General features: G+C 52.8%; 2 protein-coding genes and 5 pseudogenes across 2 annotated transcripts, besides 8 other annotated features; all 7 read right to left on the bottom strand.

The window, feature by feature from the left end:
- Positions 1–509, bottom strand: Tc00.1047053418185.90 (dispersed gene family protein 1 (DGF-1), putative; the record flags this gene model as incomplete). Its single annotated transcript, XM_802665.1, has 1 exon — positions 1–509. A coding segment is annotated over one exon (509 nt), but the record flags the coding sequence as incomplete, so codon positions are not given.
- Positions 1–1349: a sequence feature (areas merged during assembly that could not be assigned to a particular haplotype. This can correspond to areas where the two haplotypes were merged or to regions with more than two copies in the genome that were merged during assembly.).
- On the bottom strand, positions 1090–1707 carry Tc00.1047053418185.70 (trans-sialidase, putative; the record flags this gene model as incomplete). Its single annotated transcript, XM_802664.1, has 1 exon — positions 1090–1707. One exon carries the CDS (start codon positions 1705–1707, stop codon positions 1090–1092), a length of 618 nt encoding a protein of 205 aa, XP_807757.1.
- Positions 1350–2671: a sequence feature (areas merged during assembly that could not be assigned to a particular haplotype. This can correspond to areas where the two haplotypes were merged or to regions with more than two copies in the genome that were merged during assembly.).
- Positions 2672–3290: a sequence feature (areas merged during assembly that could not be assigned to a particular haplotype. This can correspond to areas where the two haplotypes were merged or to regions with more than two copies in the genome that were merged during assembly.).
- Tc00.1047053418185.50 lies at positions 3125–4903 on the bottom strand (annotated as a pseudogene).
- Positions 3291–3448: a sequence feature (areas merged during assembly that could not be assigned to a particular haplotype. This can correspond to areas where the two haplotypes were merged or to regions with more than two copies in the genome that were merged during assembly.).
- Positions 3449–4309: a sequence feature (areas merged during assembly that could not be assigned to a particular haplotype. This can correspond to areas where the two haplotypes were merged or to regions with more than two copies in the genome that were merged during assembly.).
- Positions 4310–14001: a sequence feature (areas merged during assembly that could not be assigned to a particular haplotype. This can correspond to areas where the two haplotypes were merged or to regions with more than two copies in the genome that were merged during assembly.).
- Tc00.1047053418185.46 lies at positions 6953–7450 on the bottom strand (annotated as a pseudogene).
- Tc00.1047053418185.43 lies at positions 7596–8618 on the bottom strand (annotated as a pseudogene).
- Tc00.1047053418185.40 lies at positions 9492–12344 on the bottom strand (annotated as a pseudogene).
- Positions 12457–12915: a mobile genetic element.
- Positions 12730–12753: a microsatellite.
- On the bottom strand, positions 13208–14001 carry Tc00.1047053418185.21 (annotated as a pseudogene; the record flags this gene model as incomplete).

Raw genomic sequence — 14001 nt, 5'->3', positions numbered from 1 at the left:
AGCCCGCTCAGCTGCGAGTAGCGCATCGGCCCCGCCGTCACAATCGTCGAGTCACGGACCGTCACGTTCGTGTGTGCCGGCAGGTTGTGCACAAACACGAGCGAGCAGTAGCTCCCGGACAGCCCGCTCACACTCACCACCAGGCTCCGGTCACTCGCCGCCTCGCCGCTGTAGCCCCGCACGTGGATCTGCGCACCGCCGTCGCACACGCAGTTCCTCAGTTCGATGCGCAGTGTGCCGGGAAGCATCGCCGGCACGTCGAACACCACAGCCACGCCGTTCGTGATGGACACGCCGTCCATCAGCACCGTGTCCACGGCGCGGCCAACCGTGATGGCTCTGTCCACCGTGCCGCCCCGCAGTCGCAACACCACCGCATGCACCGCGGGCATCCACGCAGCAGCAGCAGCCAGCGCCAACACCAAAAACAGCGCCCCACGCACAGCCGCAATGGCCCTGCGCCGCACACGGTGCCGGCTGCGCGGACACGCACCCACAACAGACCGCATCCACCGACCCAGACAGGTACCAATAAAGCTGTCGTGGCGTATCGCACTCGCCCCGTCGACCGTAACTTTTGTCTAGCAAATCCCTTTCTACAAATGCAAAATCCAGAGACACAATTCCGCCAGATCGTTATCCCACTACTACCAATCCTAATACAGCAATTAATTCCTAACACCTTGAAACGATAGTTGTGCTGGTCAAGCCAAAGTATCTCTAACTGCTTGGTCAGAAAAGGAATAGAAGCAGCGGTATCATAAGCGCACACAACACACACAATAAGGAAGGGTGAGGAAGTGCGGTGGCGGCACTCAGACACGGGGGAAAAGGGTCCACACCGATTGTGCGGCCTGTTGACTCATAGACGTCCTGTTTTTAATCACGCCACTGCCCCGCAGTTCGTCAATCTGCAGGAGACTGAAAGGATGGAGAGAAGGGAAAAAGCGAAGGTGCAGCCCACATCCATCTCGGTTAACTGTGGCACCGGTGACGTCATCCCGCCAGGTCGCCTGCAGCAAAGACTGTCGCCGTCAGCAGCGGTCGGTGCCTTCCCTCTCCCACTGGGGCGCCAGTTCACCGACGCCGTCACGCGCCTCCTCCATCAAAAACACAACGGGGATCAGCAGCCACACGCAACCGCCAGCACAGAGTGCGAGAGGAGCAGCCAACCATACCAATGTATATATCGTGTGGGTGTCGTTGTGTGTGTGCCCTCCATTCCGTCTTAGTGGTCTCAGCGACAATGGACGGCCACGTCCCCGCAGCGTCAATGTACCCCGCCACAATATCAGAAGAATCAAGCCAGCCCGATTTGTGGGGGTCATTATACTTGGCGCGACCCTCGGCAACGGAAATCATCAGTCCACCAGCACTCACAAGAGACGGTGAGACGAACGCAAATTTCACTCCACATGCAGACCCATTTTTTGCAACCACCTGCGTCTTATTCGGCAAAAATAGATCGACCGTATGAGGCAATTGCGCATTCCTCGAATTACTCCCCACAACATCTGCAGCATCACAGGAGCCGCAGCACATCATCACGACGAGGAGGAGCAGCACCGTGGAATTAAACACACGCCGGGGCATGTTGGGCCTCCGCTGCTCACTCTCTCTTCCTTCCCTCCTCCTTCCGCTGGATCCGGTCACGCCGCAACGGTTGTGCGTGCGGGGTGCCTTCACTGCAGCAACACGTGAGAGCATACAAATATGTGTGTATGGGCGGTGTGTGTGCTGTTGGTCCTTTCAGTGCCTTCGAATATCACAGTAGCGTTTAGCGCTTATTTTCCTAGCGTGTCTGTGTTCAATTGGGGAGAACAACAACAGTGGTAATACATCAGACACGTCAGCGGAGGTTAGAGCAGAGCACCCACGCAGAGAGCGGGACACAAGACAATCCGGAGGAGACGGCACGGAGGACCATCGCCCACGGAAAAGAGCAGCAACACGGCAAGTCACGGCGGGCCGTCGGTGTGTGCGGGCCAGCCCTCACGCGGTGCAACACGCCACACCCAACAGGGAAAGACAGACAGAGAGGCGGAGAGAGATGAATGGACGCCGTCAAGAGGCACTCACAATCAACATGGCTCGTGAGCATGCGGCCACTCCACGCAGGAACACAGCAGGAGAGGATGACAGGAGAAAAAGCAAGAAGCAGCACAACACACACGGAAGAAACAAAAGACAGGCGGGAAAGGCATCGCCAAGGGCCTCACCCTGGCCGGCAACTCCACAGCAGCCCTCACACACACACACCATCGCAGTGCCGTCAGTCCGCGGGTGAGAGGATTCGGCCCTCCACACAACAAACGCACACACCGCCAGCAATCACCCACCAATGGAAGAAGAAAAGAAGCGACACACCGCCACCACCGCCTCCAGTTCAGTCTCTCGGACAACGGAACACGGCCACCGCCCCGCTGCCGGCACACACAACGCACACGGAGCGAGCAATCACCCAAAGAGCCACACGTGAAAGCGGATCCTCACCCATCCATGACGCGGCGCCTTACTCCACGCGGTCACACGGATTGCGGCATTTCCTCAGAACTTATCCTTCGTCCATTCCTTGAAAATGCTTCCGTTATTGATGGGCATAAAAAAAAAAAAGAGAAAATGGAAAATGCATTAGCACCGAAAAACCGCCAGACGCAATATTTCTTTCATAACAAAGCGATTATACGATTGTTCCTAATATGGACACAGGTGTACGAATTTATAAAAATTACCTTTTTTTCACAATAAACAGAAATTTTCCTTTTCTTTATTATTCTTAAAATGATATGATCGATAACGTTGCTCGTTTTTGACAAATTTATGCAATAATGCCGCTCGGTACTGTCGCACCTGAGCCGTATGCACACACAATCAAAATACCATATTAAAATTACCCAATGTTTTCACCAGAAGCCAAACAACCCCATTCCCTCCCTAATTTCGTCGGTCAATGCTATTATCACGCGCGTTGAGCATTATTAACACTTGTTTGTGGTGCTGCCGCCTGGGGCTGGTGCACCCGCAACGTATACACACAGACAAGTATCCAAAAATATATATACCTCACAATATTTCTTTACCAGAAATAAAAGTTGCCCCTTTCCCAATTCGTTTTCCCCATTTCTTTAGTTATCACTGACTTCAGGTAGCCTGTTTTGCCATAACATTTCGGCTGTTACTGTCACTTGATACTGGTGTACCTTTTGCTCCCAGAACGCCGCTATTTCACGATTCTCAGCTTCCGTTAAATTCGCCGAATCATCACATCTCTGCCAATCATTCATCGGCGTGCTGTCTGCGTGCTGCACATAAATAATCTCCCACGACATGTCTCGGGATAACTCGTCCCAACCATCAAAATATGCCGCCAGGCACTCAGTGAACTGCCTCGCAGTGCTGGCTCTGGTGTGGTGCTCACCCGCCGTAGTCATCCGCAGCCCAACCAGCGCTTTCCGCGGCGACTCCATGAAGAAAAGGGCATCCACCAGCGGAAAGTTTCCGACAGCCGGTAGGTACAATACCCCGCACTCCTACTTAATCCTGGCAGGGTTGTCACCCAGTTCTTGTAATATTTCACTGCGGGTGGGGTGACCTCGAGGGTTTCTTCTCAATACCAAAGACCGCGACGTTATTCGTCCTTCTGGCTGTAGCTCAGTGAGGTTTCTTTGTATTATATCCACGGCATGCGGATTCATAAAGGCGGCCGTGCCTGAATGCTCTAAATCCACCCACAAAAAAAAACGGGAGCCACGCAGCAACAGATTGAAAACATCGACCGGCGGCGTCATATTTGTTAGATGCTGAGTTATCTTAACCATGGCCGAACGGGAGACCGGTGCGTTGCAGCCTACTTCGATTCCAGACTCTTCTCGCACTCGGACAAATTTCACGATTGTTTGAGAAACATACTCAGCAATCCAAATTTTATCGCCTCCCACACCCATGTAATCCGTAGAATTAGAAGGTTTAATAAGTTTTACGACTTTTTCAATCTCGGACAATTGAATTTTATATTCTAACTGATTGAAGATACAACGTGGGATCGGACCCACTTCATCCATGCGCTCCTTCACCTTTTCCCAGTATTGCGCTGGGTTCATCGCTTGTTCCTCCGCTTGTTCCCCCGTGGGCTGAAAGTGCTTCCTCCAAAAGCACATTGCCTTCAAATCAATCCTGTGAGGACAATTAATTATGAGTGGCACCGCTGTCTTATGCCTCCTCCATCCCTCAAAGTTATTCTCGTTTGGTGTTGTCAGTACAATCATGCCCCATTCGAAAGGAACAAAAAAAACGACGGATTACGACCATCCTTTGCCACATCGTAAATAATATACACTTTCATCCCATGCTTCCACAAACTCGGGATAACACTCCTCGACATTTCATTAATATCGTATTTTGATACCGTTTTGGTGGTCCTGTCAAACACGTACGCCGTTTCCCCAAAACAGTGGACAACCACTTGGAGCTCCTCCACATCGCAGTGCAGCAGCTGGTAGAGGAGGTACGAGCCGTCATTCACCGACTTCCCGATCCCGGGCGTCCCAATCAACACACGTCGCTTGGGCTTAAAGTAGGCCCCAGGGTGAGTGCTGAGCAATTCGGTTAGACCGCCCTTGACGATCTGCCACACTCGATCCACCTCACAGTTCACACAGCAGTCAAAAATATGTTCACTCCCCGCCCACGTGTACGGCCATTCCTTGTCCGAGGTGAGCACCATCAGCCTGAGACGCGCTGCACTGGACTGCTGCACACCGCCATCCTTTTCGCGAGTGTAGCCAACTTCCCCGTACGTCCATGACTGCTGTGGTTCCCATCTCTCACTTCCATTCCCGTCCCCTCGCCGCCAGGAACTTCCACGACATGATGCCACTTCGCATTGTACACAGACTCGTAGCATCCCTTCAGCACGTACATCCTTCAGCCACCTTCGTCGAATTCCTCACCTGAGAGAAGACGATTTATTGTTCACTTCTGCGTGAGAATCGATTATATACCTGTTTTCGTAGTTGGATTGAGTTAAAGCCGAACACTAACCACCAAACAAAAAAAGGAATAAGAGTAAGAAACAAAGGTCACAGGCATGACTGACAGCCACAGCAATAGAGTCATCCACACAGTGTGTGATGCACACCACATGCACGAGGACCACCACAACGACGGCAAGTGGGTGACATTCACCCAGCACAGTGTTTTAAAGCGCAAACAATAATAACAACGTGGTGCGCACGGAGGGTTCGTCCGCGCATTCCGTTCGCCACGGCCCCGCACCCCTGTGGCACCGCCACCACCGCACACACTCTGCAAGAGGACATGGGCACATCGCCACTGACACAAACACACAAAAGTGGGAGGAGAGTTCGGTGCACAAGCGGCCACACGCAAGAACCCCAAATCGTAAACTCCACAACGGCGATGCATCACGGTAAGTTCACACACAACATAAAAAAGTGCAATTTGCATGCTTTATGGAAAATATCTACAATGCGCGTGTCGCAAAAAATTGCCGTGACGCTGCCTTTCATATTGCATTCGCCATTCACGTATCACTTGGAAGCACGCAGCCACCACTCCTCCGTTCCGCTCCCCGTGCTGCTCGTGTCGCTTCACTGGAGGAAGTTGTCACCGCACATCCCCCTCACCGTGCATTGCGGAATACAAATCAACCACACGGCATGAGTGCGGTGCCACCCCGCCAATAAATCCCAGGAAACTCCCCACTGCCTCGTGTGGCACGGGCGGCAGTATCATTATACCTTGCGAAAGGCTTTTTTCCAAACAAGAACGTGGCCCCACCACACGCCTGTAAAAACGTTTGGTCCGTCGCACGCAAAGGAGCTGAGCGGGAGAAAAGCAGGAAAGGCAACACCAGCAGCCATGAGCAGCCCGCACACGCCAACACACCGCTGCCCCGTATATCACCAAAAATAAAAATACCAAAGAAACATGTCACATCCCAACTACAAATCGCAGGTGCGGTTGCAGCTGACACTCCAACCTCCTGGGCGTGTGCGGCCCCTCGCTGCTCGGCGCTCTAAGTGGGATCACCAAAAGCACCAATTCGGGAGCATTCGACCACCGCCACAGCAGTCACGCTCCCCATTTCTCACAAAGGCGAAGGCTTGCAGTGGCGCAGCGGACGGCGGCACGCACAGTCGCAGGGTAATGGACTGCCGCGGGAAGCACGCAACGGCGATGCGCCCCTCCTTTTGGGAAACCCAAGAAAAAACATGTGTCGCGCAGTCCCCGTGAGCAACACAAATTGAACCGTATTCAGCTCCACTACTGTGGCCATCCGCACTCACAGCATGAGTGCGACAACGCAGGCAAGGAAGCACGGAATAACAGCACTCATCCCTCCAATAAAGGCTTTGCGGTGTCCGTGCTGCCTTCAACAATAATTCCACCCCACATCACCCCTCTGCATATTCGCAGCAAGAAGGCCCACACGGTGCACACTACATTACAAGTTCCTAAAGAGCAAGCCGGATCATCAGAGCGCTGCCGTCTTCTCAACGTTGAGTAGAATCTCTCTGCTACTTGTCGCCGCCAGCCTGCGGCATCATGGAGTGGCATTACATTCTCGGCATATCTCTCCGTTTCCCTCGCTGTCCCGACGCCGCAAATGAAGTGATGTCCCACAAGTGATTTCGACCGGTCTGAAGAACTTGATGTGTCAGACTCGCTAAAACCGTGCGCGTGTGTGTTATTACGGGCGAGCGACACAATGCTCTCGCACATCCTTGTACTCCGATCCTGCGCAACACTCCATTTGGCGGCGCTGAAAACGTTGGACACCAAACACGCACAAATCGCACAATGAATGCCGCTGGAAAAAAAATAATAATAACGTCGCCGTAGGCACCGTGACAACAAAGTAACAAAAGAAATCCAACCTCCGCGCGTCCTCCCGCAAGAAGTTGAAGACACACACGCTTGTCCCCTTAGCTTCACTCCAACTGCTCAAAAGTTGATAGGTCCATGGCAGGAGGATCACGCTACTCCTCCCTCGCTCCCTGTCACGAGGCATGGCATTGCGTATATCCAGTGCATCTGCATCACCCACATACGTCCCTTTGGGGCATTCGCCTCGGTAGTCACCAAACACGCGCCGCTAGAAAGTGTACTCCCATTCTATGCTGCATCCCCTGAGCGACCCTGCTGCCTTGCCGCACAAACAAGTCCACAATTTACGCATTATGACTGCAGACACGTGCCAGTGGGAATTCCCGCCCTTTCCCTCAGCCTTGCAAAGGGTGTACGCCATACAAATGCCGGTCATGGGGCAGACACACACAGGCGCCGATACCCGTGACAGTGCGTGAGATACTCGCCGCAGAATGAGGTGCCGCAGGTCTCCGCTCACTGATCCAGATTGACCACGCTGAAGCCCACGATTCCCGTGAGTTGGCATCCCGATGGGTCGTCGTGACTCGTTGACTCCCATGGTGGAGGAGTGCCAAGCAAGCAAGAACCAAAAGCCTGGACACTCTGTGGAGCCAAAACGATAGAAAACACGGGCTGGCGCGGGCACAGCTAAGCGCCATGGGAGAAGCATCTCAGCTCATCCCATGGAAAACACTTCACCAACATCACTGCAACATTGGCCTCTTGCTTCTTGGGTGTGTCACTCCTCCCTTCACTCCGTGCCAGCCTCCATCCAATTCCCCGTCCAGCAGTACTACAAGTCGCACTGCGCTGCTTCCGCACAATCACACTTCGCGGCCAATCATCGTGACGCACCTCCAACTGCAGTCGCATCCAACCTCGAAAGCCCTCGCACCCTCTTCCTCCCTCCTGTGTGTCGAGAGAAGACGCCTCTCTCGCGGTCTTCGCGTCCTCCCCAATAAAGCTCTGCAGTTGTGCCCAAACATCACCGGGTCCCTTGCCAAGAAGGAAACCGTGTGCGACGTGACCAATGTGAGCATACACAAATTTAAAACACGGTTTATAGGCTCTCTGGAGTGGCCTGCGTGCGCCCGCATTTACGATGGGAACACACACGGTGCAATTCGGGCGAGGTCATCGTTCCAGCTCGCATCTCCGCCAGGTGAGTCATTGACGGCTCGATCCCGCTTCACGACAAGTCAAACAACAGTGCACACGTAAGTGGCTGTGCTCTGCATTCACATGTGGTTCGTCTTTTGGGTCCAACGTCGTCAGGTGGTGGAAAGAGACGAGTCGCATTATCATTCTTCCATTTGCTGCTGCTGTCGCCTCATTTCCCGTAAAGAGCCGCCGATCCCTCTCTCTTTGGCGATAAAGGGTCCTCACGCATGGGATGCATCCTGCCTCGTGTGGCATGAGGAACAGCAGAGAGTCCCCAACGTTGCCAATGCGGGACTGACCGTCCAGTGCGGTGAATACGACACGTTGGATTCGCCGGAGGATCGTCGTGCACACTTCAGTCCGCCCGTGGCGGATACAATCCTCGGGCAGCCACGCCTGTGCAGAACAGAACACCCTTTTGGAGAACGCCGAGTAGCTCCACCGACGTGTTGGAAAACCTCACAAAAAGAGGTCCGGTCAACCTGCGGCACATTACCGTGCAACTTTAATATCCTGACATCGAGAAGAGCGTTTCTACCTGAGAGTGTTCGCCCCATCATTATCATCACTGCTCAAATCATCTCAACAGGCAGCAATGGCATCGCTCTCGTATTGCCCATGCCCGTTGGCCTCCTCCACCAGCCGCCTCACGTCCGTATGAATAAAGTCTCGTCATGCACAGCGATGCGCCCCCTCGTTTCAGATAAACACCAATATTTTATAGTCACCAAGGTAGCAGTTCAGTTCTCCCTCCACAGGCACACCTCATAGAGGACTTCCTTCTGTTCCCTTTGCCGAACCAACGCACCGCACCCAGTGGATAAGCCCTGGTAGTTCCACCAAAAAATAAGTGTTCGATTCCCACAGTAGCGAATAGTCTGTGTGATATGGAACGCACAGTTTATTTTGCTAGTGCACCGCCTCGACGGCCGCCTCGCAATGGTGCAAAGATGTCATTGCCCCTGCCTGGGTGAGGCCTAAGCCCCACATTATACGCACATAGAGAAGCACACGGCGCATTTGAAAATATATAAATATTTTTCACGGCACATCTATGGGAAGGAGCACCACCCCCGTATGCATTTTGGCAAGGCAACGGCCCCACAACGGCGGTGCCAAAATAACGCATCCAGAAACAGAGGAAAAAGAAGAAGGGTGTGGAACCCCCACAAGAAATGATGGATAGCCCATTTAAAAGCGGCAGCAAAGAAAAGGAAAAAAACAGCAGCAGTAGTACTGGTGGTGACCATCATTTCCTTTTTTCTTCCCTTCACTCGCTAATAACCCAAACACGTGGGGTTCAAAAGTCCTCCACAAAATTGTGCGGCAGTTAGCCTCTCTCCAACCAGCCGCCTCAATACATCCAAAAGAGCACACAAGGAAACCACAAATACCCATGGGGGAAAAAAAGAGAAAAAAACAATAAAAGATCCCACGGCATTAGTACGGAGGCGGAACGACACGCTTTTCGCACAATTAGTCGTAAAGTCGGCCAGAGCAAAAGATATCCAGGCCCGAGCAAACTCGGACGCCACAGGCGATTATTGTGCGCCTTTCAGGCTTTTCCGCCAGCTCCTGTTCCACCCGAAGGAAGAGGGCTGGCGGAATGTGATCCTCGCCGCAAAGAGCTGCTGCATCGGGGGCCAAAGAAACAAATCCTCGCATATTGCGGGTGTCAAGTGGGCCGCCCCACCGCATTTCCACGTCATTATCGCTTGGCTGCGCACGCGCGTCTCTTCACGTACCCCGTCGTTCCTCAAGAAGCCTTTCCGCAGGAGTCCTCAAATGCAGTGGACGCTTGAGAGCAACAAGCCAGGCCTCGCAATCGCTGTCAGTCTCACAAACACTTCCAGTGATTTCCCACCGCGAAGCAAAAGTGCAAATGCGCGGTGGTTGTTTGTTCCAAGGCTGGACGGAGTGACGTTTTGCGTGGCATCATGGCGGTGCGTCCCATTGTCAAAAACTGCCTCCTGGCGTGTTTTTGCCAGCTGTGCCTCGCCGCTGTAGTTCACAAATGAGGTTGTGGAGAGGCCGATGAGAACTTTTTCGATGTCACATATCCACATGGTGACTGGAGGGCGTTTGCGATTTAACGGGAATCCCTGACGGTCCAGATCACAGGAATGAATACGTTTGCGGTCCTCCGAGAGAAAATATAGGCGTGTGCGACCATTGCCCTTGCTTGATGTCTTTGTCACGCAGACCCCGTTGCGTAAGTAATTCAGCACCTGATCCAAAACAGAACTGAGGTGGCGCTCCGTTGTCTCGGCGTCATGCAGTTTTTCGTTTTTCTTTGCCACGTATTCATCACGCATACGCTGTCGATACAACTCGAGTCCTCGTCCCAGCCTCTCCTTGCGGGCCTGTTCCTCTTCGGCGCCGGCCAAGTATGTCTGTTCCTCTTGCGTGAAGACCTCGACAAACTGGCGTCGAATGATGTCCGTCTAGCCCGGGTTCACAGGAATGTCTTCAAGGGAAATGAGCTTCGGCAAATACTCCTCGATCGTTTTGATGTCGGCAGCAAGAGCCCTCTCGGCGGCGTCCTCCTTGGCTGTCGCCTGCTCGCGCTTCTTCTTCCGCTCCTCGGCCAAGGGACGCACCTGTTCCAGGACTTTTGCATTCATTTCCTTAACCTGATGGATCCACTGCCTCCGCTGGCGACACCGCTCCTTCCGGACGGTCCTTCGCACCGCCTCAATGGAATGCCGCTCCCGCATGATGACCTCTCGCCCCCTCGCCCCGTCAAGTTGAATCATCTCGAGCTGCCGCTCCTTCGTCCAAATGGCGCTCTGCCGTAGGCTGAGTCCTTGCTCCGGCTGCTGCATCGCCTGCCGCAACTTCTCAGAAGCACTCTCCTCGTCCTCTTTCCTCGTTCGGATCTTCTCCACCGTATGCTCGCACTCCCCAATTGCGGCTTTCGCGGTCAGCCTGCAGAGCAGTGCTCTCCCGCTTTTTCGCCTCCAGAGCCCTCTCAAGTTCATCCAACGTGGCCATACCTCTCTGCTCAAGCTCTTTGGTCATCTTCTCCGCCTCATGCTTGGAGCGCTCACAAAACACACTCGGCTGCCGTTCCCGCGCCTCCTCACGGTTGCTCTCAATGGCGTTGACGCGCTTCATCCCTTACCCCTTTATGCCTGAAATGGCCTGTTGGATTCATAGCCACTATGCCTGTAGTCGTACACGGCCCGGGCAATCATGAGTTCATCCCGCAACTCCATGATGTCCTGATCAAGACGCCACTTGTCAACGGCAAGATCCCTTGTGGTGGATCCGATTCCGGTCGAGACAATGGAACGATTCCTCCGCGCACACGGCATCCGAAAAGGCGTGAACCAATAAAACCGTCTCGGTAGAACCATTGAGGCTGTTGTTGCGGCTGCCTTTTTCCGTGTTGTACGCTCGGCGCAACAACTCACTGAGTTCTGACATGCCGAAGGGAACACGCAAACGACGGCGGCGAATGTTGGAGACAATTCCTGCTGCCGACACCACTGCTCGTTGAGCCCCTTCGTAGTGTAGCCGCGCGGCGGCATCAATGCCACACAAAGCGGGCCGTTCGGCATCTCCCAAGGCGACAAATGTCAGGGAGTTTGCATCCATGTAATCTGCAAACTCCGCCTCACCAACATCGCGGTAAAGCTGAAGGACGACGGTGTCGGGCAAATAAGAAGGCATTGCCTCCAGCTCAGGCGTTGGCTGCTTTTCACACAGCACGGGGAAAAGCTATTTCTCATAGTTTTTGACGATAGTGTCCATCGCCGCTCGAACGTCGCCGGCCAATGAGACACGAATTCGCGCCACCATTCGCACACGTGGTCCCTCCCTCACGGAGCCCACAATAACTCCGAGCTCGTTGTCGGCGTCAAGAAGGTCTGCACAGTGCTCTGTTGACCCAATGACGTGGCATGAGAAGACAAAAATGCCCTTTTTGGCGCCCAGCCGAATAAATTCTGTGATGACTCAAGCAGCATATCCTTCTCCAGCTGCAGAGCCGTACATGAGATGTCGCTTTGGTGACGAACACACGCCGTAGCTGAAGGCCACCATGTTCTTGTGTTCCTGAGTAAAGTTGGAGGCGGCAGTGGCAAACAGTTTTCGGAAGAGTGTACTTGCGTCCGGCACGTCCAACGCCACATCGACGTCAAACGAGGCCTCAGCAACCGCAAATCCGGCATCCCTCAGGGGCTGGGGCAATTGAACTGCACCGTGTTGCCATCCACTCGTATTGTCGCGGGGAGCGGCGAGGACGGCGTCGTGGTTTGGTGGGATCAAAAAACGACCTTCGTCTCCATTGGAAGGATATCACATTGAATGCTGCGCTGTGTGTTTGTTGCATGCACAGACAGGAGGGTCAAAGACGGAAAGAAAGCAAAGAGGAGAAAGACCGAGAGGGAAACAACACTTAATAATCTTCTGGGCCACTGGCCGGATTCTGAAATTATCCAAAAAGGACAGGAGAAAAAAAGCGGTAAATAGAGAGGCAATGAGTTCGCCGCAATGTTTTCCCCAAAATATATGCACATTCCGTCAATCACTGCCGCGGACTGCTGCGCACAGTTAGAATTAGAAACACTTATCCCCCGCGAAGTGGCAGGCCTTTGGGGCTCCTCCAACCACAAAAAAACACCGCAAGTTGGGATCACAAAGTGGGTGGCGGGCAGGAAGACAAAAATAAAAAATAATAATAATAATAATAATAATTTCGTCCGGCAGCTGTCGGCTCCCTGACTCCCTCAATCGCGGTCTCCCAAAAGACAGTGCGATAGAAGAGAAAAAAGCTGTGGAGAGATATCTTCGCTTGCGCGAGATATGAATTTATTTGGGCGGCCAGCCGCCCTCGCAGGCATTCTCCTCACAAAATCCCATGAAAATACAAAAAATTTCTGCGGCCCCTGTAGTGCGCAACAGCCTCCAGTGACGATGCGCCTCTGGTGGAAAAAATAAAATCAAATCAAAAAAGAGGGTGTGGTGAGTGTGGCAATGCTGATCATAATGATTTTCTCTCACAAGAAACTCTCTGAATAAACCCGGTGGCCACAAAAAAAGAAAAAAATTAAGAATCGCTAAAACACTTCCCAATATATTTCACCAGAACGAAATGCACTTTGTTCCCAATTATTTCCCCAACTTTCTTCCCTATCCCTTTTCCCCCAAGATTATTGTATTCTCATTTCTCGGATTTTACTTAAAAAATCACGTGTTAACATAAACTGGTATTGGTGTACCTTTCCGTCCCAAAACGCCGCTATTTCACGGCTTTCATCATCGCTCACATTATTGGAATTGACGACATCACACCTCTGCCAATCATTCATCGGCGTGCTGCACGTAAATAATCTCCCACGACATGTCCCGGGATAACTCCTCCCAACCATTAAAATATGCCGCCAGATACTCGGTGAACTGCCTCGCAGTGCTGGCTCTGGTGTGGCGCTCACCCGCCGTAGCCATCCGCAGCCCAACCAGCGTCTTCGGATTTGAGTCCACAAAGAAAAGGCCGTCCACCAGCGGAAAGTTTTGGACTTTCGGCTCATACAGCACCCAGTGGTCCATAGCAACCGGATTGGAAAGGCGTTCCGGTGGCGGCAGATCCTCTTTTCTGGTGAAGCTCGTGTCTGAGTGCTCTTTCAGTGCACCTGTGTGGCTCACGTCGTCCTGGTGGCCTCAGTTCCTTGAGTTTAAGTCTTATCGCACGCAGGAAATCCTCATTCAAAAATGCGGATGCGGCACACTTTTCAATAATATATGGTGGGGCATAATCCCAGAACCTCAAAACAAAAAAAATAAAATTGGACTGCTTCATTTCATTCTCCAACCGGGACAGAATTTCACGTTCGAGATGGGGAGATACCAGCAAATTCAGAGGCGATTCAATGCTGTTTCCTCGTCGTACTCGGACAGCCTTCACAAGCTTTCGAGACAAGTCGCTGTCATTGGACGAGTAGCAAC

This window comes from Trypanosoma cruzi (assembly GCF_000209065.1).
Source record: "Trypanosoma cruzi strain CL Brener chromosome Unknown tcruzi_1047053418185, whole genome shotgun sequence".
In the NCBI taxonomy this organism is placed as follows: Eukaryota; Euglenozoa; class Kinetoplastea; order Trypanosomatida; family Trypanosomatidae; genus Trypanosoma; species Trypanosoma cruzi.
Note: the sequence above shows the minus strand (reverse complement) of the source record. Positions and strands in the feature narration are given on the sequence as shown.